The 21,260-nt window shown below is 38.8% G+C and overlaps 2 protein-coding genes across 2 annotated transcripts; one reads left to right on the top strand and one right to left on the bottom strand.

The window, feature by feature from the left end:
• The first annotated feature begins 7,354 nt into the window (after positions 1-7,354).
• LOC102664162 (uncharacterized) lies at positions 7,355-7,966 on the top strand. Its single transcript, XM_006599776.1, has one exon. The coding sequence runs from the start codon at positions 7,355-7,357 to the stop codon at positions 7,964-7,966; it is 612 nt and encodes a 203-aa protein (XP_006599839.1).
• Positions 7,967-17,037: 9,071 nt separating this feature from the next.
• Positions 17,038-20,343, bottom strand: LOC100806378 (cytochrome P450 CYP82D47). The gene is made up of 2 exons (XM_003547738.4): positions 19,359-20,343; positions 17,038-17,832 (listed from the first exon to the last, which is right to left on the bottom strand). Exons 1-2 carry the CDS (start codon positions 20,319-20,321, stop codon positions 17,203-17,205), a joined length of 1,593 nt encoding a protein of 530 aa, XP_003547786.3. The 5' UTR covers positions 20,322-20,343; the 3' UTR covers positions 17,038-17,202.
• Between the last annotated feature and the right edge of the window lie 917 nt (positions 20,344-21,260).

Genomic DNA, 21,260 nt, shown 5'->3' with positions numbered 1-21,260 from the left:
TAGCTTCAATGCAAGGAAACATGCTTATGGCTAGGAATCCAAAATTTGGTTTTAGGATTAGAAAAGCATGAAAATAGGGACTTGTTTGTAAGAATTTGGGCTGCCCCATGATTGGTACTTTGCACCTAAGTAACGTGGGAAATGCTTTTCAATGGTGTGTAGATATATGTGTAAATATAAAGGGCATGAAATTCTTTGCAAAGGGTGAAGGAATATTGAGGTCACTTCCTAAATGAATGTATGATAGCACGAGATTCCCATTTGAATGCAAGTATGTGCATAATGTTAAATATCTTGCCAATATGCATAAGTGTGAGTGAAACAATGAAAGTTTGTATGGTATATATATTTTTTGAGTGTGTGTAGGTAGTTTGTGATAGCAAATGTTTAGGACATAGTTAAGTGTAAATTTTGACGTAATGCCTTAAGCGTGAGAATGTGTGTTCTTTTCAAAATGCATATATATGTATGACAATTAGAATGTGTTGGATGGCCTCTATGTTGATATAAATAGTAGGATATTCTACACATACGCATGTGCATAAATGTGTTACTTTAAACGTGCGCATGATTTCGTTCTAAACCGGAGGGGTTAGCATGACATTTTTTGCGTTAAGACAAGCGTTATCTGGTAAAACTAACTTCTAAATGTTTGTTCTTGTAGGAAATGGCCCCGAGGAAACTTGCCTCAAAGAGATCCAGGAAGGATAAAGAGGCCGAAGGAACCAGTTCCGCTCCCGAGTATGACAGTCACTGCTTTAGGAGCGCTGAACACCAGCAGCACTTCGAGGCCATCAAGGGATGGTCATTTCTCCGGGAGCGACGCATCCAGCTCAGGGACGACGAGTATACCGATTTCCAGGAAGAGATAGTTCGCCGGCGATGGGCATCACTAGTCACCCCTATGGCCAAGTTCGATCCAGACATAGTCCTCGAATTTTATGCCAATGCTTGGCCTACAGAGGAGGGCGTGCGTGATATGAGGTCCTGGGTGAGGGGTCAGTGGATCCCATTTGATGCAGATGCTATCGGCCAGCTCCTGGGATATCCTTTAGTGCTGGAAGAGGGCCAGGAGTGCGAGTATGGCCAGAGGAGGAACCGGTCCGATGGGTTCGATGAGGAGGCCATTGCCCAGTTGCTATGTATACCGGGGCAGGATTTTTCCCGGACTGCTGCCGGGAAACGGGTGCGGATCATGCGCACCAACATGACCACCCTGACTCAGATATGGATGACTTTGCTGCTCAACAACATCCTGCCCAGCGATCATAATTTCGACCTCCCCCTGCCGAAGTGTCAGCTGGTGTACGCCATCCTGACACGGATGAGCATTCATGTGGCTCAGTTAATCGCTGATGCCATCTATATATTTGCAGGTATGGCGCCTACCAGGCACCCTCTGGACCCGGATAAGTCCAACAGGGCCCTGGGATTTCCCGCCTTGATCACAGGACTCTGCCAGTCGTTCGGCGTCCCCGTCGCACCTAGCAAGGTGATTCGGCATCCCATCACCCGAGCTTTTATTGAGAAGTACTGCATGCAGAGACAGGTCCAGGGTGATGCACCACAGGCCGCGGACGCGCCGCCACCTCATCAGGCTGGTCCAGCCGGATCGTTTGATACGGAGCAGTATTTGCGGCATTTGGTTCGCCAGCAGGCGGCCAACCACCGGGAACATGTACAGACTCATGATTGTCTTTATCATATGAGTCTCAGCCTGTACAACCAGGGCTTTACTTCTTTTCTGTGCCCTACTCCGGACCAGTTCAGGGCAGAGGTCGCATGGCCTGGAGATTGGCCTGAGGCCCAGGCAGGAGAGGAACCAGCAGAGGCACCAGCAGAGGCTCCCGACGAGGCAGATGAGGCCCGCGAGGACGAGGAGATGACCGATTTACTTGATTTCTTAGGAGGAAGCGGGGCCACATGATTGGGAGATTCCTTGATCCATATTTCTTTTTGTTTCCATTTGTTTTCTCTGTTACATATCATCATATTGTTGTTTGACTAAGGGACTAACGTTTGTTTCATGTTTTGGTTTTGTACATACATATCATTTGAGTTGTTATGTCGGTACTTGTTTCGCTGTTGTCAATAGTGTTTGTTGAAATTCCGGAACCGTGTAGAGTTTTTCATTTAGGAACGTCGTTCTAAAAAATAAAATGAACCAAAATCCTAATAAAAAGAAAGAAGCGTTGTAAATAAAGTCATGATCATAAAGAAAAGGAAAGGTTTTTATCTATACATATATGTGTCAAAGGAAAGTGTGTATAAAAGGATTTTTGTGTGCAAATGATGCGTGGAAAGGAATTCTTGTGTGTGTAAGCAACGAGTGTATATGAAGAAACTTTTGTATGAACCATAAGTGTGTGTGGGGAAAAATGAAAAAATATTTGAACGTAAATAGGGTTTGTATATAGACCGTGTGACGTAAAGAGAAAGAGTTCTAATGCGTGTACAGAAAAAGTTTGTCATGTATAAAAATATAGATGTACAAAGAAAGATTTTCCTCATAAAGGACCACAGGTGTATAGTTGTAGTGAACGTATATAAAAATAAAACAAAAAAGTAAAAAGAAAGAAAGACCGCGAAGGTCGACATGTTATAGTTAAGAAGTATAAATCATTCGTAAAGAGCAAACACATCTTCTGGAAACAAGGGACTGATGCTAAGAGTGTATTTTCCGGAATGAACCGAGATAAAGATGGAAACGTTGGGTCTGTCTGTGTAAATTCCCAACCGTAGTATCACAATGCCATAAACAGGATGCTTGAGTGCCCACCTGACTATAGCCATGACTAATTTTGCACGCTGTTTTCAAAATCATCATTGTCACGCGTGCCTTATGGAATAATATGGAAGTTCGGCCCGAAATTGACAGACACCCAAATTTGTTTCGCCCCAGATATCGAGATTGGGGTTCCCGCGATAAAGGACCCCATTGAAACACAACCTTAGACCTTTTTGAACCTTGGCCTGTAAAAAAGGAATCCTCATTCTTTCCCCCAAAGCAAAGGATAGCGGAATCTCCTCGAGGGAGAGCAAATAGAATGCTAAACCCGATTTCCCAAAGAAAGGGATGGGGAAGGAAAAGTGAAAAGAAAGAAAAGGAAGAAATGGAAAGAAAGAAAAAAAGAAAAATGAAAATAAAGAAAAGAACAGAAGAAAGGAAAGAAGGATTCCCGATCGAAGGTCTAAGGGAAGTGAAAAGGGAAAAGAAGCAATTATCGATCAATGAAAAAAGAGGACAGAAATTCTTCAAGCCAGATTGCCACTCGAAATCATTTTTCGACTGGCAATATCCCACCCTACGTGAACAAAGAGGAAAAGACCGAAAAACCAGCTTCCTCTCCAAAAACACCACCCTCGAGAAAATCCTATTGGTCCGTGATCGTACGTTTGATCTATGATTCGATAGGAAGTCGTTGCAAAATAGAGTCATGGTGCAGTTATGGTTTGGGAATAGGATAAAACACTTGCCTTGTGAGTTTTATACACTATGAGTGATTTATTTTCAGCTTAGCCCGATGTTTCCCCTGCGTGTTCATTTGAAAGCTAGAAGTTTACATCTTACCCTTCATTCTCGATTGCAAGGAAGATTACCCTTGGAACAAGTATATTGTTTCTCTAAGATGTGGTGCTCTCGCGAATAATTTATTTTTCTTTGCAAAAAGCATGTTATCCTTTTAGGTGGAAAAACCCGGTGGACCGTTCGGTCCCGCCAACCCTCTTTTTCGGAGCCACATGAATGTTATTGCTTAGGGCTGTTCATGTGTCCTTCACTTTCGAGTTTGGAGCTGTGTTTCATGATTGCCTAAGTGAGGACCCTCAAGGCAATCCTCTATTCTCACCCTTTTTCGGAGCCACATGAATGTTATTGCTTAGGGCTGTTCATGTGTCCTCCACTTTCGAGTTTGGAGCTGTGTTTCATGATTGCCTAAGTGAGGACCCTCAAGGCAATCCTCCATTCTCACCCTTTTTCGGAGCCACATGAATGTTATTGCTTAGGGCTGTTCATGTGTCCTCCACTTTCGAGTTTGGAGCTGTGTTTCATGATTGCCTAAGTGAGGACCCTCAAGGCAATCCTCCATTCTCAACTTTTTTTGGAGCCACATGAATGTTATTGCTTAGGGCTGTTCATGTGTCCTCCACTTTCGAGTTTGGAGCTGTGTTTCATGATTGCCTAAGTGAGGACCCTTATGGCAATCCTCCATTCTCACCCTTTTTCGGAGCCACATGAATGTTATTGCTTAGGGATGTTCATGTGTCCTCCACTTTCGAGTTTGGAGCTGTGTTTCATGATTGCCTAAGTGAGGACCCTCAAGGCAATCCTCCATTCTCACCCTTTTTCGGAGCCACATGAATGTTATTGCTTAGGGCTGTTCATGTGTCCTCCACTTTCGAGTTTGAGCTGTGTTTCATGATTGCCTAAGTGAGGACCCTCAAGGCAATCCTCCATTCTCATCCCTTTTTCGGAGCCACATGAATGTTATTGCTTAGGGCTTTTCATGTGTCCTCCACTTTCGAGTTTGGAGCTGTGTTTCATGATTGCCTAAGTGAGGACCCTCAAGGCAATCCTCCATTCTCACCCTTTTCCGGAGCCACATGAATGTTATTGCTTAGGGTTGTTCATGTGTCCTCCACTTTCGAGTTTGGAGCTGGTTTCATGATTGCCTAAGTGAGGACCCTCAAGGCAATCCTCCATTCTCACCCTTTTTCGGAGCCACATGAATGTTATTGCTTAGGGCTGTTCATGTGTCCTCCACTTTTGAGTTTGGAGCTGTGTTTCATGATTGCCTAAGTGAGGACCCTTAAGGCAATCCTCCATTCTCTCCTTTTTCGGAGCCCCATGAATGTTATTGCCTAGCGCTGTTCATGTGTCCTCCATTATCAAGCGTGAAGCCTCTGGTGACTGGGAAACACGTTATTCTGTTGTTTTTCCGGATCGGTTCCTTCGTCAAATATGTGTATATGTGTATATGTATATTATATTCGTTGTTTTGGGTGTTGTTTGTATTTTGTTTTGTGCAGAAGAAAAAGAGAAGGAGTAGAGACGAGATTCGTCATCACGGAAAGGGCAGGACGGACGAAATCAGTGTCCTATCTTTGCATTCCTCTTATCTCCGATGAGAGGTAAGTAAAGAGGGGCAACTGTCATACCCTAATTTCGTCCGGGGATTATTACTTGATGACATGCAACCTTTGGTTAGCCACTTTGAGATACTTGGCGTCCTTTGTTGCACAATAAATGAAGTCTCGAGACGTCTTAGAAATCAAAAGGAAGCAGGCTTGCGCGATCCGTGAAATTCCGTAAGGTGGCGAAAGTCGAAAAGAGGTGTTTTTGCGCAATCCGTGAGTTTTCGTAACTTCTTCGAAAGCTAAAAAAGAGTAAATACGTAATCCGTAAGGATTCGTAACCTTGCGGAAGAAAAATAAGTATCATTACGAAATTCATGAAGTTTTGTAACGTTACGGAAAAAGAATTACCAAAAAAATAGAAGGGGGGTGCATTTAGTAAAAAGGGGGGTGCAAATAGAAACCAGGCCCACTTGGGCCCTCCAGAAGATTCCTCCTGAAGGCTGTTGCTTCTGGAGGAAGCAACCTTGCTCGCCTGGGCGAGCTGGGTGGCAAGCTTCTCCCCCATTTTGCTATAAATAGGGGGAGAAGTGAAGAAGAAAAGGGTTCAGCGCACTTCTCTCTCTCTCGAAATTGCTGAGGAAAATTAGTTCCGTGAAGAAAATCCAAGCCGAGGCGCTTCCATAACGTTTCCGTGAGTAATTACGCGAAGATTCTCGACCGTTCTTCAAGATTCACCGTTCGTTCTTCGTTTTCTTCAGTCTTCAACGGGTAAGTACCTCAAACCGAGCTTTTCAATTCATTCTATGTACCCGTGGTGGTCCACATTTTGTTTCATGTATTTTTATTCTCGTTTTCATTTACTTTTTATACCCCCTTTTGACGTGCTTAAGCCATTCATTTAAGTCATTTCTCACTTAATCTAAAAATAAAATAAATTTCCACCGATCGTTTGAATTGTATCATCCGTTAATTTTGGTCAAAATGAATTCCAACCGTTCGGTCGTGCCGTAACCACGTTGGAAATCAAAAAGAGGTAAAATAATAATATAATAATCAAAAAATACCTTTTAGTAAATAAAAGCGAAAGATCAATCGAACGTTTTCTCTTTGGGATTTCTCATTCTTAATTGAATTGACTAATAACTAAAGTGAAACTAAGGCTAAAATCAACTCGCCTAGTCAAGCTCGTCCACAAAAATAGGATTTTGAAAGTTTATCATTTCTGTTTCTTACCAAGTAAAATGGATCACTTTTAAGGTCCAACGCCTTAAAATGATCACCTTTCAAGTAAAAAAGGTCACTTGATTCACACGTAAGAAAGAACTACGTAGGTCTGATTTCCTCTCCAAAGGAGGGTACGTAGGAGCAAAAGCCCCGCTTTTGTCGACCTCAAAAAATAAAAAGAAATAAAAGTTAAGATAACACAATTCCACAATTCTAAAAAATAGACTGTTGTCCTTCGAGACAAACGTGAGAGGTGCTAATACCTTCCTCAAGCGTAAATATAACTCCTGAACTTAGAATTTTCATTTTGATCGGTTTCCTTCGGTTTTTCCGACGTTTCCCACAAATAAACGTTGGTGGCGACTCCACGCATCTTTCCTCCTTTGGAAAGCGCACCCGTGAGCCTCGCCCTTCTCGCCCGCGAAGGGCACGTTGCGACAACTGGTAATTGATTAGCAATATATTGTAATCGATTACACCACTTAAAAATCATTTGGAATGTTGAAAATTCAGTTAAAAGCTTTTGAAATCAAACTTTATCACTGGTAATCAATTACCAGAGAGTAAATAATCTGGTAACTTAGAAAAATTTGAGAAAACTTTTCTTGTAAAACAAAATTGTGCTATGTTTGGTTTTCGAAAAATCTTTTTCAATACTTCCCTTGTGAAGTCTTGACTTTTTGCTTCTTGGTTTCTTCTCTTGAATCTTGAATTCATCTTCTCTTGAATCTTGATTCTTCTTGATGTCTTTTCTTTAATCTTGATCTTGAACTTGTTGACTCAATCTTGACATCATTCTTTTGGGCTTTTTGTCATCATCAAAACTACTTGAATCATACTTGATTCATCATCATGAAGCTTGCTTATACAGAAGAAAAAGACAAAGAGTGAGCTGGCTAGAGAAAAGAGAAAGGAGGCAAGTCCGAGCAAAAGGGAGGAGGTGCCATATCCATTGGTACCAACAAAGAAAGACAAGGAATGACATCTGGCTCGTTTCCTTCATATCTTCAAGAAATTGGAGATTACTATGCCCTTTGGAGAAGCTCTTCAACAAATGTCGTTGTACTCTAAGTTTTTAAAAGATATGCTCACACGGAAGAATAAGTACATTCACAATGAAAACATCATTGTGGAAGGAAACTGCAATGTTGTAATTCAAAGGATTCTTCCACCTATGCACAAAGATCCTGGGAGTGTGACTATTCCATGTTCAATTTGTGAAGTTTCTGTGGGCAAGGCTCTTACTGATTTGAGAGCCAGTATTAATTTGATGCCATTTTCCATGTGCCGGAGCCTTGGAGAGTTGGAGATAATGCTGACTAGGATGACTTTACAGTTAGAAGATCGCTCCATCACTAGACCTTATAGAGTGATAGAAGATGTTTTGGTTCAGGTCAAACACCTTATCTTTCCTGCTGATTTTGTGGTAATGGACATAGAGGAAGATACATATATTCCATTAATTTTGGGACGTCCATTTATGGCTACTGCAAGCTGTGTAGTAGACATGGGAAAAAAGAAGCTAGAAATGGGTATTGAAGGCCAAAAGATTAGCTTTGAGCTATTTGATGAAGAAAGGACATTGATGGACCATAATGTTTGTCTAGAGGTGAAGGAGAGCAAAGAAAAGGTTCTAAAGGAGAGAACCAAGATTGATCCGAGCTGACAAAGACTTTTGCGTCAAGCTAATGACGTTAAAAGAGCGCTTATTGGGAGGCAACCCAACACTTTTTAATTTTGTTTTCCTTGCATTTAGTTAAGTTTGATTGCTTGTGATTGTTTGAATTCAACATGTTTAGTATTGGAAATATGGTTAAAAAGCTTTAGTGAAGTTGTGGACATAAAAATAACTTGAAAAAAAATTTGTTGTCCACTCGCTAAGCATACTCCTCACGCTAAGCGCCATGTTCTTCACGCGCTAAGCAAGTTGTTGTTCGAGCTAAGCGCATTGACCACTGATCATTGGTTGTATGGTCTCACTAAGCGTGTGACCTGTGCACTAAGTCCAATAAACTCTCTATCCTTCTAATTTTTGGAATTGGGCTAAGCGAGTTATCTCACTAAGCGTGCAAGTCTGGTCTCGTTAAGTGTTATTCTTCTCTGTTGATTAATTTTGAGAATTGCGCTAAGTGAGTGCTCTCGCTAAGCCCAATCCCTTCTCTATTTGGAATAGCGCTAAGTGAGACAGGCACACTAAGCGCGGGCCACTATTGCATTCAAGGAGCATTTTATTCGCTAAGCACGACTTTGGCCCACTAAGCGAGAGTTGTAGGACCAATCAGAGCGGCAGAACTCGCCCAGCACGTACCTTCATGCTAAGTCCAAAAACTTCTCTGGAATTTCATAATTTTGTAATGGGATTAGCAAGTAGATCCGCTAAGTGCATGAGCTTTAAAACTCAAACGTCTGGTTGACTTGCTTAGCGAGTCCATGCGCTAAGTGAGTCATTCGAAATTGCCAGCAAATAAGGCAACTGCCTTAGGCAGTTACCATTTTACTTCCTCTAAGCATTTTCTCCCATTCATCCTCTGCACAGTACTTCAACCTCCCTGCATTGCCTGCATTTTTGCTCCCTCTTTGCACTCATATTCAATAGCACAAGTAAGCTTCTTAACTTTGTTCATTTTATTTCCAAATTTCACTCTTTAGGCTAGTTAACTTAGTAGTGTTAGGTTGAATTTTTGTTAATACTTAGTTCTGTTAGGTTAGTTGTTCATTAGACCATAATGAAGGTTTTATTATGGATATAATGTGCTTGTTTTGATTAGGGTTAGATGGCCTAATAGGGGCCTAAGTGGAGGGGTGAGAAGCCACTATTTTTTCTAGAAAATGTGATGAGCGTGCTAAGCGAGTTCATCGTTTCTGTTTAACATCTAGATATCTAGATAAACTCGTTAAGCACGGCCATGTCCCGCTAAGCGCGTTCATCCTCTCTAATTGAAATTTCAATTGCTTATGCACTCGCTAAGCACGTCTATGCGCTAAGTTAGTAATGTGTTCTCAGACACTTAGAAACTTTTGTGTTTTGTTGTGCGCTAAGTGTGCCTTGTCTTGCTAAGCGCAATTATCTCTCTATTTTTCTATTTGTTGGAATTGGGCTTAGTGAGCCTGCCCGCTAAGCCAGTGCTATTCAGTAGAGTAGTCGCGCTAAGCGCCAATCCTTATCTGTTTTGAAAATTTATGGAATTGGGCTTAGCGAGCCTGCTTGCTAAGCCAATTCTGCAGGAAAAAATTGGATTTGTGTTCACTCGCTAAGCGCGTGGCTATCGCACTTAATGCATGAGTAGATTTTCCTAAGGCGTGCTAAGCGCCTAGTCTGATTTTCAGTTTTATTTTCTACTTTTTAATTTGAATAAATTCCTGTCTAATCTTTTGTTTGATTCTTTTATATTGCAGATGACTTCCCATACGAGAAAAGCCACAACTTTAGTGTCTCAGGCCGGTTATGATAGATCAAGATTTGTATCACAGGAGGCCTAGGACCGTTACTCAAATAATGTGCTTGCCAGGAACATTCTGCCAAAAAGAAATGTCAAGTTGTATATCAATGAGTTTGATGATTTCAGAAGAGAATTGATTAGAAGAAAGTGGCATAAACAGGTGACCAACTTGACTGAGGGAAGCATTTATGTGGCAATTATGAAGGAATTCTATGCAAATCTATATGTCCCTGAGGACAAGTATCCCAAGAAAGTTAGGGTTCGAGGGCACCCGATAAAATTTGATGTTGATTCCCTCAACAACTTTTTGGAGACTCCAGTGGTCGTGGAGCAAGGGGAGAGCTTGCCCTCTTACTCCAGGTTTGCTATACTGAGGCCTGATCCTCAGGAGCTTGCAGCCCGGCTATGTATCCCTGGGAGGGGATTTGTACTTATTGCCGAAGGTTTGCCATGGAATCTCTTGAGGAAAGATCTTACCACTCTGGCCCAAACTTGGAGTGTTCTATCTTATTCTAACTTGGCCCCGACATCCCATACTTCTGATCTTAATCTGGATAGGGCCAGGTTAGTCTACGGGCTTGTAATGAAGATGAATATGAACTTAGGTTAACTTATTTCTGGTCAGATTTCACTCATTGCTTAGCCCAACTCCTTGCGGCTTGGATTTCCAGCCCTGATTACTGCCTTGTGCAAGCCCCGAGGAGTCACCTCAGATTCTCTTACCTTCGAGTCACTCAGCCCAGCCATTAATTTGGCTTATATGAAGAAGAATTGCTGGAACCTGGATGAACTTTCAGTCAGTTTTCTAGGGACCCAAAAATCTAGGGCTAGAAGATCTAAGGCCCCATCTTCTTCAGCTACCCCTGCTCCCACTACATCAGCTTCATCTACTTCTATTCTTCCTTTACCACCAGTAGCTCCAGTTCCTCCAGGTCCCTCAGCTCAGATCTCAGAGCCTTTCCTGTCTATGATGTAGAGTCGGCACCAAGGCTAGCTCCTGATCATGCAGAGTTTGCAGGATGTGGTCCAGTAGTGGCCAGTTATGAGCGTGGAGGAGTTTCTGCAGACGGTGACCTGGCCAGGAGTCTAGCCTTCTCCTTTGGGAGGGGATGAGGCCTCTGCAGCCCAGGAGCCTCAGCTGGACCAGGAGGATGGAATTCTTGAGGCCTCAGATGATGCAATCCTACCCCGCAAGGGCATTGGATAGAAAACTCCAAGTAGATTGGGCCAGAGATGCAAGAGAAGGCCCTAGGGTTCTTATGAGCCTTAGGGTAGATTTCGGGCCCATGGGCTAAGTACGAGCCCACTTATCTTTGTAAATATTAGATTAAGGTTTCATTATTTTTGGGCCTTGTATTTAGGGCTCCATAATGTAGGTAGGGTACCCTAGAAATATAGGATTTTTCAGCCCTTGTATTTTAGGGCACCTAGACTAGTTTTTGTATTAGGGGTAGTTTTGTAATTTCACATGCACTAAGTGGATATTTGATGTGTGTGGTTGGAAATAAATTTAATTGAATTGGTAGAAGCCCAATCAAATTAAATTTTAGAGGGGGAGGTGAGAATTTGCTTACTACACCCCATTGCCACATCATATAGTCACACTTTGTGCATGTCCTTCATGCTTTTCATGCCTCATGACACCTAAGCACACTTAGTGGAGAATCTTGAAATTGATCTTGGATTAGTGGGCTGAACCATAACTAAAATTCACTAATCATAATTAGTGAAATTTTGGCTCCAAAGTTTGGCTCCACAAATTCAATTTCAAATTCAAGTGAAATTTGAATTTCCCTCCAATTTTGTGTGACACTTAGGCTATAAATAGAGATCATGTGTGTGCATTTTTTTCAACTTTGATCATTTGAATATTAAACTTCAGATTTCAAAGCTCATTTAGAGCACAAAATTTCGTGCTCTTCTCTCCCTCTCCCTTCATTCATCTCCTTCTTCTTCCAAGCTCTTATCCATGGCCTCCTATGGTGGTGAGCTTCTTCTAGACTCATCTTCTCCTTGAAGTGGCGTCTCCTCTCTCTCTTCCTTTCTCCATTCCGCTGCCATTCATCTTCCAAGAAGCAAAGGAATCCATTGATGAAGAAGATCCTAGGCCTACAAGCTCCAATGAAGCTTGCATCATCAGAGCCCACAACACCTGAGCCTTTCATTTTTTAGACTGATCCAATAGGAGCTACCCCACAGGTGACACCAGTGCCAGACCAGCCTCTTTCTCAGGATTCATCAGCAGGCACTACTGCACTGGACCTGAATGAGCATGCCATGGACTCTGCACAAGATTATTGACAAGATCAAGATTTTTATTTCCCTACTTTTTGAATAGTTTTAATATTATCTCGTCTTTAGTACATTTTATAATTTAGATTTATGTTGATGTTTCAGCTTTTAAATTTCAGTTTATAGTTTTTATTTTGGTTGATAGCTTGATTGAATAGTGCATTTATATTATCCAGTGGTTGATACTTGATTTTGGAATTCAATGTTTGTGATTGGTTTGAATTGATCAATTGTATGATGTGAGTGAATCGAAATGCGTAGATCATATGCCTTGAAGGAGCATGCAATCATTAGAAGAGAAAAAACATGGAATTAGGATCATGACTGGAAATGTTAGTTGGTTTGCCATGTTGATTGTGAAGGAACGCATTAGTCACAACCCGGTGAGAGTGTGATCTTTAATTATGAGAGAACCACTAATGTTAAATAATGGTTTTTGCATGAATCTCTGAGTATGGAATGAATGCGTTGAATTGAAGATAATGAAGGCCATGTTTTGATTGAAGATAGCCACTTAGCTAAAAAGCTTACCTTGAACATGATTGATTTATCCCTTGCACCCATTTTGAGCTGAAAGTATGATTGTTTGATTGAACCTTGAGCCTGTATAGTTTATATCCTTCTACCTTGTCTTAGGTTGTAGGAGAGCATCATTCATAAAAGGAAATTTTGGTTCAAAGCAAATTTTCCCAAATTTGGGGGAATTATGGGGTGAAAGCTTGTAATGGTAAGAAAAGAGCAACACACACAGTCATCTAATAAGCAACAAGCATTTAAAAAAAAAAACTATAAGTATAAAATAAAGTGTGTGTGTTGCTATTTAAGAAAAAGAAAAGCTAAGTGCGGAAAGGCAAGTAATAGAGCTGGAATAAAAAGAAAAAGGTTGATCTATGGATGAATGCTCTCTTAGAACCTAAGCTTTTGCATCCTAGAAAAACCATGAATTGATTGCAGCCCAGCCTCGTTACAATCCTAGAAAAAGTCCTTCAGATTCAGTTTGTGTGTTCTTGATTGTATGATATGAGATGAAGTGCAAAGATTGAGACTTATGTTGGTTGTTGAACAAGCAATTTCTCTTAATTCCTCTTCTTCATGGTAAAAGGATCTTCCTTGCTACGGAAGGCTAAACCCTCAGTTGGGGATTCTTGCTGAGTAATTGATGTAAATTCTTTCCCTATCTAATTAAGGTTGTTTTATTTGTTAGACAAATGGCCTCAGTTATCGTAAGAAGTGGGGTTGAATTAAGATAACTATTCCCCAATTAAAATTTCACTCTCTCTTTTAGATTAACAATGCACCCTTAACATGAATTACTCAAAAGACAATTCAAAATAAACTTCTTTCAAGCCAAAGATAAATAACAATAAATAAAAGAAGTTTAAGGGAAGAGAGAAATGCAAACTTGATTTATACTGGTTCGACCACTTCCCGTGCCTACGTCCAGTCCTCAAGCAACCCACTTGAGATTTTCCACTCTCTTTGTAAAACTCCTTTTACAAAGTCTGAACCACACAGGGACAACCCTTCCCTTGTGTTCAGGAATTCTTTACAACAAGAGACCCTCGGTCTCTTAATCCCTTTTCAGAAGTAAGAAGAAGAGAAGAAAAAATCTCTCTTGAAAGAGATAGATTTGTACAATGAAGATCAATCACAATTCCTTATTGAATATGCAAGTGTTTGACCAATGAATCTTTGAGAGGATAAGACATTTCAATTCAGAAAAACTCTCTTAATCTTTTGAGAGGATAAAACTTTTTGGGCAATGAAAAATCTCTCCCAATTAGTGTTTCCAAGTCACATATAAATAGACCTTTGATGGCCATTCATAAACCATTTGAATAGATGTGACTCTTGGAAGTTATTTTCTGAATATCTCCTCTGGTAATCGATTACAGGTTTTAAAATTTGAATTAAAACGTTTATTAACTGCTGGTAATCGATTACCAATATTGTGTAATCGATTACACAGTCTAAAATTTGAATTCAAATTTTTAATAGTTGTTGTAAACCATTTTTTGCCACTGGTAATCGATTACCAGAGAGTAAATCTCTTGAAAAACACATTTTAACTTAAATTACTTGGCCAAACCTTTTGCTATTTCAATTAGGAATTCCCTTCCTAAAATACTAGTGATCATCTTGATGTTGTGTCTTGTATTCTTGAATCATTGTCTTGAATTAAACTTGAAAAGAGCATTTGCATCAAATCATCATGATCATCATCAAAACATCAAAGTCATTTGCTTCTACATTATTTGTTCATTGTTTCTATCAGTACTTTATTATTGCATGCTTATGGATTGATCACCCATATGTGTGTACTGTTAGGGGCTTTAGCATTGAAAGATGTATTGTCTCCTTAGAACTTGATAGAGCAAGATTAGGTTACCATATGTGTGGACACAAAGTGCGGTAATTTAGTTTTTATTATGTTGTAATCATAAAGCTGTTCAATTAAGCTAAGTTCAAAAAGAGACATCTGTGAACGAAGTTTAATTAGAATTAGGCTAAACTCACGAGGCATTAGTGTTTAGTACTTGAGCCTTCAGCATAGAACACAGAAACATCTTTAATTAGAGAAACATCCTTAATTGCATCAATTTGCTCAATAAGAGGACCCAATGACTTTAGATATTGGTTTTCACACTTACTCACTCACGTTTATTGCTTTGTAATTAGAATAGAAAATACTTTTACTTTCATTCACAATCATGATTTCTGTTTGCAAATGTTTGCTTATTGAACAAACCTTTACCAAATGAACAAGTTCCCTGAGTTCGATACTCGGTTCACACCATTTTAATTATTTACTTGATGACCCGGTGCACTTGCCGGTAGATTTCGCATCCACACAAACAAGTAGTATCCCAGAGAGCAAAACACCCATCACCAAAGCCATGGCTTGGAGATTCCAAGAAGATTGGGCCAGAGATGCAGGAGAAGGCCCTAGGGCTCTCATGAGCCTTAGGGTAAATTTTGGGCCCATGGGTTAAGTGTGAGCCTACTTATCTTTTTACATATTAGATTAGGGCTTAATTATTTTTGGGCCTTGTATTCAGGGCTCCATAGTGTAGGGAGAGTACCCTAGTAAAACAGGATTTTTCATCCATTGTATTTTAAGACAACCAGACTAGTTTTTATATTAGGGGTAGTTTTGTAATTTCACATGCATTAAGTGCACTATTTGATGTGTGTGTGTTGGGAGAGAAATTTAATTGAATATGGAGAAGCCCAATCAAATTAAATTTTGGACCATCCTAAGGGGGAGGTGAGCATTTGCTTGCTTCACCCCATTGTCATATCATATAGTCACACTTTGTGCATGTCCTTCATGCTTTGCATGCCTTATGACACCTAAGCACACTTAGTGGAAAATCTTGGACTTGATCTTGGATTAGTGGGCTGAACCATAGCTAATATTCACTAACCATTATTAGTGAAATTTTGGCTCCAAATTTGTCTCCACAAATTCAAATTCAAATTCAAGTGAAATTTGAATTGAAATTGAAATTTCTCTCAAATTTTGTGTGACACATTGGCTATAAATAGAGGTCTTCTATGTGCATTTTTTCAACTTTGATCATTTGAGAAATTATATTTCAAAGTTCGGACCTTATTTGAGGCATAAAATTCATGGCCCTCTCTCTCCCTCTCCCTCTCCCTCCACTCATCTTCCCCTACCTTCAAGCTCTTATTCAGGACCTCCTATGGTGGTGAGCTTGTTCTTGACTCATCTTCTCCTTGAAGTGGCGTCTCCAATTACCTTTCCTCCTTCTCCATTCCGTTGCCATTGGTCTTCAAGAAGCAAAGGACTCTATTGATGAAGAATATCCAAGGCCTACAAGCTCTACATGGAGCTACATCACTACCCCTAATACAAAAACTAGTCTAGGTGCCCTAAAATACAAGGGCTGAAAAATTCTACATTACTAGGATATCCTAAACTTGTGGGGTACCCTCCCTACACTATAGAGCCCTAAATACAAGGTCCAAAAAATAATGAAATCCTAATCTAATATGTACAAAGATAAGTGGACTCACACTTAGCCCATGGGGCCAAAATCTACCTTAAGGCTCATGAGAACTTTAGGACCTTCTCCTCCATCTCTGGCCCAATCTTCCTGAAGTCTCCTGGTCATGGCTCTGGTGATGGATCTCCTTGGAAGGATTGCATCAAAGTATGTAATCAAATATCCAATAATTCAATATTTTCAAATCCTTTTTTATTAAAGGACATCCTGGTAAGGCTCCTTATATTAAAGAAGTGATTTGGATGTTTCTTGCTAGAGGTTGGTTGCACTTGGAGCTCCAAGCTTGGGGGCTTGTGGAGGTCCTTTCACAGATTGCCTAGGTGACTTTAAGGGTGGTTTTTCTCAGTAGGTAGGGGTCTCGTATGCTTTTCATGCAGAATTAATAGTGTTATGACTTTCCATTTGGCTTGAAACAGATTCGGCCCTTAATGTTTATGCATTTGGGAACTCAAGGTTAGTTCCCTGGACTCTTCAAAATAAATGATTTTTATTCACAAGGATTAAATCTATGTGTTTCTTTGTCTCTCCTATTTTTAGGAATGGAAATGGGTGTGCAGATAGATTGACTAATTAGGGGTCTACCCAAGTTGGCTTCAAATGATGGGATAAATGGCCTAGATTTATTGTTGATGATTTTCATAGTTGCAAGCTAGGCTTACCTTTTACCAGTTCTTCTGATGTTTTCTTGACATGCGGTTGGTTTCCCCTCTATTTGTTATTTGTTGCATACGTTTTTCTTTTTTTCAATAAATTTGTCATTAAATCCCTAGTTTGTAATAATGCAGAGTGACATGCTTAAATAATACTTTCTCGTGTTATCTATCTTAGATACTTAGTTAGCACTTAAAAGTACATATATGGCATAGTGACAATTTTTACTCTATCCTATCATTATGATAATGTATCATTGAGGTATGTATGTATTTAAAAGTAGAAAAAAATAAGATATAAAATAACATTATGCACCATACAAATACATTATCAATTTTTTAATATTCCAATACGTACTACTAATTGTTACAATTGAACTACATAAACGACTGGTAAAATAAGACATCACAACCCAAAGTACAGTCAAATTATTGAGGGATGCAATATATGAGAATAAAAATATTACATTTAACTTTCACAAACTTTATTCAAAGTCGTTCATAAAGCCCCAATGGAAGACGTGGTTGGAGCATAACTTGAAGTCCGTGTTCCTTAGGCAAAGCTACTCCTAACCCTTCAGTCATATCAACCTCAGCTCCATCCTTTGTGCAAATATCAAACCCTTGAAGCAATCGAGCCAGAGTCAAGTGCAAGACTTGCAACCCAAATGTCATTCCAGGACATGACCTTCTTCCAATGCTAAATGGGATCAACTCGAAGTTTTGACTCATAAAGTTAATGTCATGATGAGTGGTGAGGAACCTCTCGGGTTCAAACTTATTAGGGTTGGGCCAAACTTTTGGATCCCTTTGCAAGTTCCATAGGTTAATAAGCAAACGTGTTCCCTTTGGGACATGGTACCCGGCCACACAACAATCCTCCATAACTTCCCTTATCCCAGTTAAAGGTGCTGGAGGGTACAAACGAAGGGTCTCTTTGATAATGGCTTGTAGATAAGTGAGGTTTTCTATGTCAGATTCTTGGACCCATCTTTCTTTTCCTAAATGGGTGTCCAGTTCTTTTTGGGCTGCTTTTAGGACCTTTGGATGGTTTAGGAGCAAGGAGAGTGCCCATGTTAGTGTTATGGCTGTGCTTCCTGAGGCAGTAAGGATAAGAAGCTGCATAAAAAAATGATGAGTTAAAGATCACCTTTTATTGTGCTGAAAACATCATAGAATTTCAGGTTGAGGATGGACCCAAAACATTAGAGTACTTGTTTAATTTAATTAGAAAGAAGTAGATGTTAAATTAGTTGAATCAAAATATGTAAATGAAGGGGTTTAAGATATATGCAACTTATTGAGTTCCTTTTTGTGGGAAATATATGGAATAAGATTAACTATAATTAAAAGATAGAAATTGTACACATTAAAAATATGGATCTTATTAATTAATGTCTTAAGTATATTGGTTAAAAATTAAAAAAAATTATTATAAGAATCATAATAGAATGTAAAAAATCATGAATAATATAATTTTATTTATTTTAATAAAATATATTTTTTGTAATTTTTTAACTTGTGTCATAACATTTGTCTAAAAATATAAAGTAATTTATGTATGGTCCTATTTTTGGCATTGGCCGTGCTATATTAATAGAAAGGATCAAAAGAATATGTTAAAAGTTAAATTTTAGGAAAAATTAAATCTATAGAGCATAATAAATAACCAAAGTTGACGTGTCAGCCTCATGTAAAATTTTTGGAATTTAAACTAACGGAAGCACTTCCAACCCATCCAGCATATATACAAGGAAAGGCGGAACCAACATAATGTAATATGATTATAGATAATATTTTTTTAAGTATGTTTGTATAGATTCAATTCTTATTATATGTATGGAAAAATATTTATTGAAAGAAATTAATTTCTTAAATATATCTTAATACCTCAAAGAATGAGTGATTGAATGTCAAAAAAAAAAAACCTTGATTCACACCAAACATACAAGGGAGGATTTAGGGGACTAATTGCATGTGGGGTTCAATCCCACGTGGGTTAGATCAATCTATGAATCTCATTGAATTAGTAAGTAAGATAAATAAAAATAATCGTGGTCAACGTAAACCTGCACACTTTACATTCAGGGAGGCGTGGGTCCTAGCTCCCCTCCCTCAACTCAAGACTTCAAACACATATTTGGTATGTTCTATAAATGATTCTTTAGAGGATAAAATACATTTTTAGTAATATTTTTACAAACTTTCTAAACATGAGCTAAAATTCAATTAGCATATCTTGATAGAATAAAATAAATTTACACATTTATTCAATTATATATAGATTGTTATATGTAATTAATAATTGACTTTTTTAAAAGACATGTCTTAAATAATTTCTACATATTGTAATATTTTTACACTAAAATCAAAATAAATAAATTTCTTAATGTGTCTTGGCAAATAAAATTTCGAATCTACTTTAATGATTATCATTAGATAATGAGTAGTGATTATGTATGACTTATTTTGTAGTGTATTTTGGTTGACGATCGAGAGAAATATGAAGAAAAAAAGAATGAGAAAGGAATTGATAAATTGGATAAGTAATTAGATAGTAAAACAAGAAAATGAAATAAAATAGAAGGTATGAGAATAATTATTGCTAGATAATTACTACTAATGAGCATGCCAAGAAAACGTACCACTGATGTTGCTTTGATAACCATCTCCCGCTTATAACCACAAATCTCTTCTTCCTCTTGGAAAGCAGATATCATCACATCCATGAAGTCGCTTTCACATTTACCGTCCTTCTCCTCACCTCTCTTTCTTAGATGTTCTTCCAGCCACTTCTCAAGAATAAGGTCTATTTCCTTATTAGTCCTCTTCATGAAACTCACATACCCTTGGAAATCAATCCAACTAAGGGATGGAATAGCATCAGCTGCCACAAAAACACCACATAGATATGTGGCATCTTTGATAGCGTTTCTTAGCCTCCATGCCTCATTGTCTTCTTGATTAACTGTGTCCCCTCCAAATCTCTTCCCAGCTATCATCCTCACAATTATATTGAAGGACATGTGCTCCAATAAATTGCTTATAGGCACGTGAGTTGTTGAGCCATTCACGTTCTTTGGACATGATATTGATGAGTACAGGTCTTTGACAAGAGACAATGTTTCAGTGTCTCTCACATGCTTTAGCTTTTCAAGCTTATAGCTTGAGAGGATCTCAAGGATGGCCATTTTTCTAATTTCGCGCCAATACTTCCCATAAGGGGAAAAACCAAAAACTGCATTGTTGTAACCTAAGATTTTCCCTGCTGATGTGATAGGCCTTGAGGCAAAAACTTTGTCATTAGTTGTGAGGCACTCCTTGGCAATTTCCCTGCTATTCACGACTAAGGTGGGGTGGCAACCCAATTTGAGAATGAAAATTGGACCATATTTCTCAGCAATGGCCGAAAAGGTCCTGAAATACGGTTTTCTAGCATTGAGAAGATGGAGATGACCTATGAAAGGTAAAGCACCACGAGGTTCGGGTACTTGGTTACCCTTTCTTTGTTTAGATCCATTAGGAGATTTAACGGACCTAAACAAAATGTATGCAATTAACAATGCTAAGATTCCTGCAATAGTTTGGACATATGAAGCGGGATCCATGAGGAGGGTTGAGAAGCCACAATATCTGCACATCTATTTCTAGGATCCGAATTCTCTTGCATTTATTGAACAGCATGATCAGAGGGTCCCATGAACGAGACAACAAAATAATTAGTTTGACAAATATCAAACGTGTTGCGTGTGACGTAGGCCCTTCATAGCAGAATATATGTGTCACTTATTGACAAGGTGATCCAATAACAATTGAGGAAAAATGAGTTCAAAAAATTATAAGAGAATTTAATGACGTCATTTTATATCAATTATAAGAGAATCAATATAAAAAATTGTACAGTAACATTTCTGAAAATAATTGAATGAAATTTTGTAATGTTGTGTTTTTTAATTGTTTAACAAGTGATTTAATTATAAGAAGAACTAAATTTAATTCAAGTGTTTATAATTAATTAATTAACTAATTGATTAATTAATTATTATGGGGTGATGGTGAGTGGTGTTGGCATGTATGATTATGTTTACATATATGAAAATTATGACATCATAAAATCTATTATGAATAAATATGAGGTTCGGGTAAAGCACCACGAGGTTCGGGTACTTTGTTACCTTTCTTTGTTTAGATCCATTAGGAGATTTAATGGACCTAAATACAATGTATGCAATTAACAATGCTAAGATTCCTGCAATAGTTTGGACATATGAAGCGTGATCCATGAGGAGGGTTGAGTAGCCACAATATCTGCACATCTATTGTAATGTTTCCGAATTCTCTTGCATTTATTGAACGGCATGATCAGAGGGTCCCATGAACGAGACAACAAAATAATTAGTTTGACAAATATCAAACGTGTTGCGTGTGACGTAGGCCCTTCATAGCAGAATATATGTGTCACTTATTGACAAGGTGATCCAATAACAATTGAGGAAAAGTGAGTTCAAAAAATTATAAGAGAATTTAATGACGTCATTTTATATCAA

This window comes from Glycine max, chromosome 16 (genome assembly GCF_000004515.6).
Source record: "Glycine max cultivar Williams 82 chromosome 16, Glycine_max_v4.0, whole genome shotgun sequence".
NCBI lineage: Eukaryota > Viridiplantae > Streptophyta > Magnoliopsida > Fabales > Fabaceae > Glycine > Glycine max.
This window is presented reverse-complemented; position numbering and strand designations above follow the sequence as displayed.

What these genes read in the sequence shown, in the direction of transcription:
- LOC102664162 (XM_006599776.1), top strand. Translation starts at nt 7,355, where the DNA reads ATGTCGTTGTACTCTAAGTTTTTAAAAGATATGCTCACACGGAAGAAT.
- LOC100806378 (XM_003547738.4), bottom strand. Translation starts at nt 20,321, where the DNA reads ATGGATCCCGCTTCATATGTCCAAACTATTGCAGGAATCTTAGCATTG. An exon ending in TTATCAAAGCAACATCAGTG is followed by an intron (nt 17,833 to 19,358) that starts GTACGTTTTCTT and finishes TTTTTTATGCAG; the next exon opens with CTTCTTATCCTTACTGCCTC.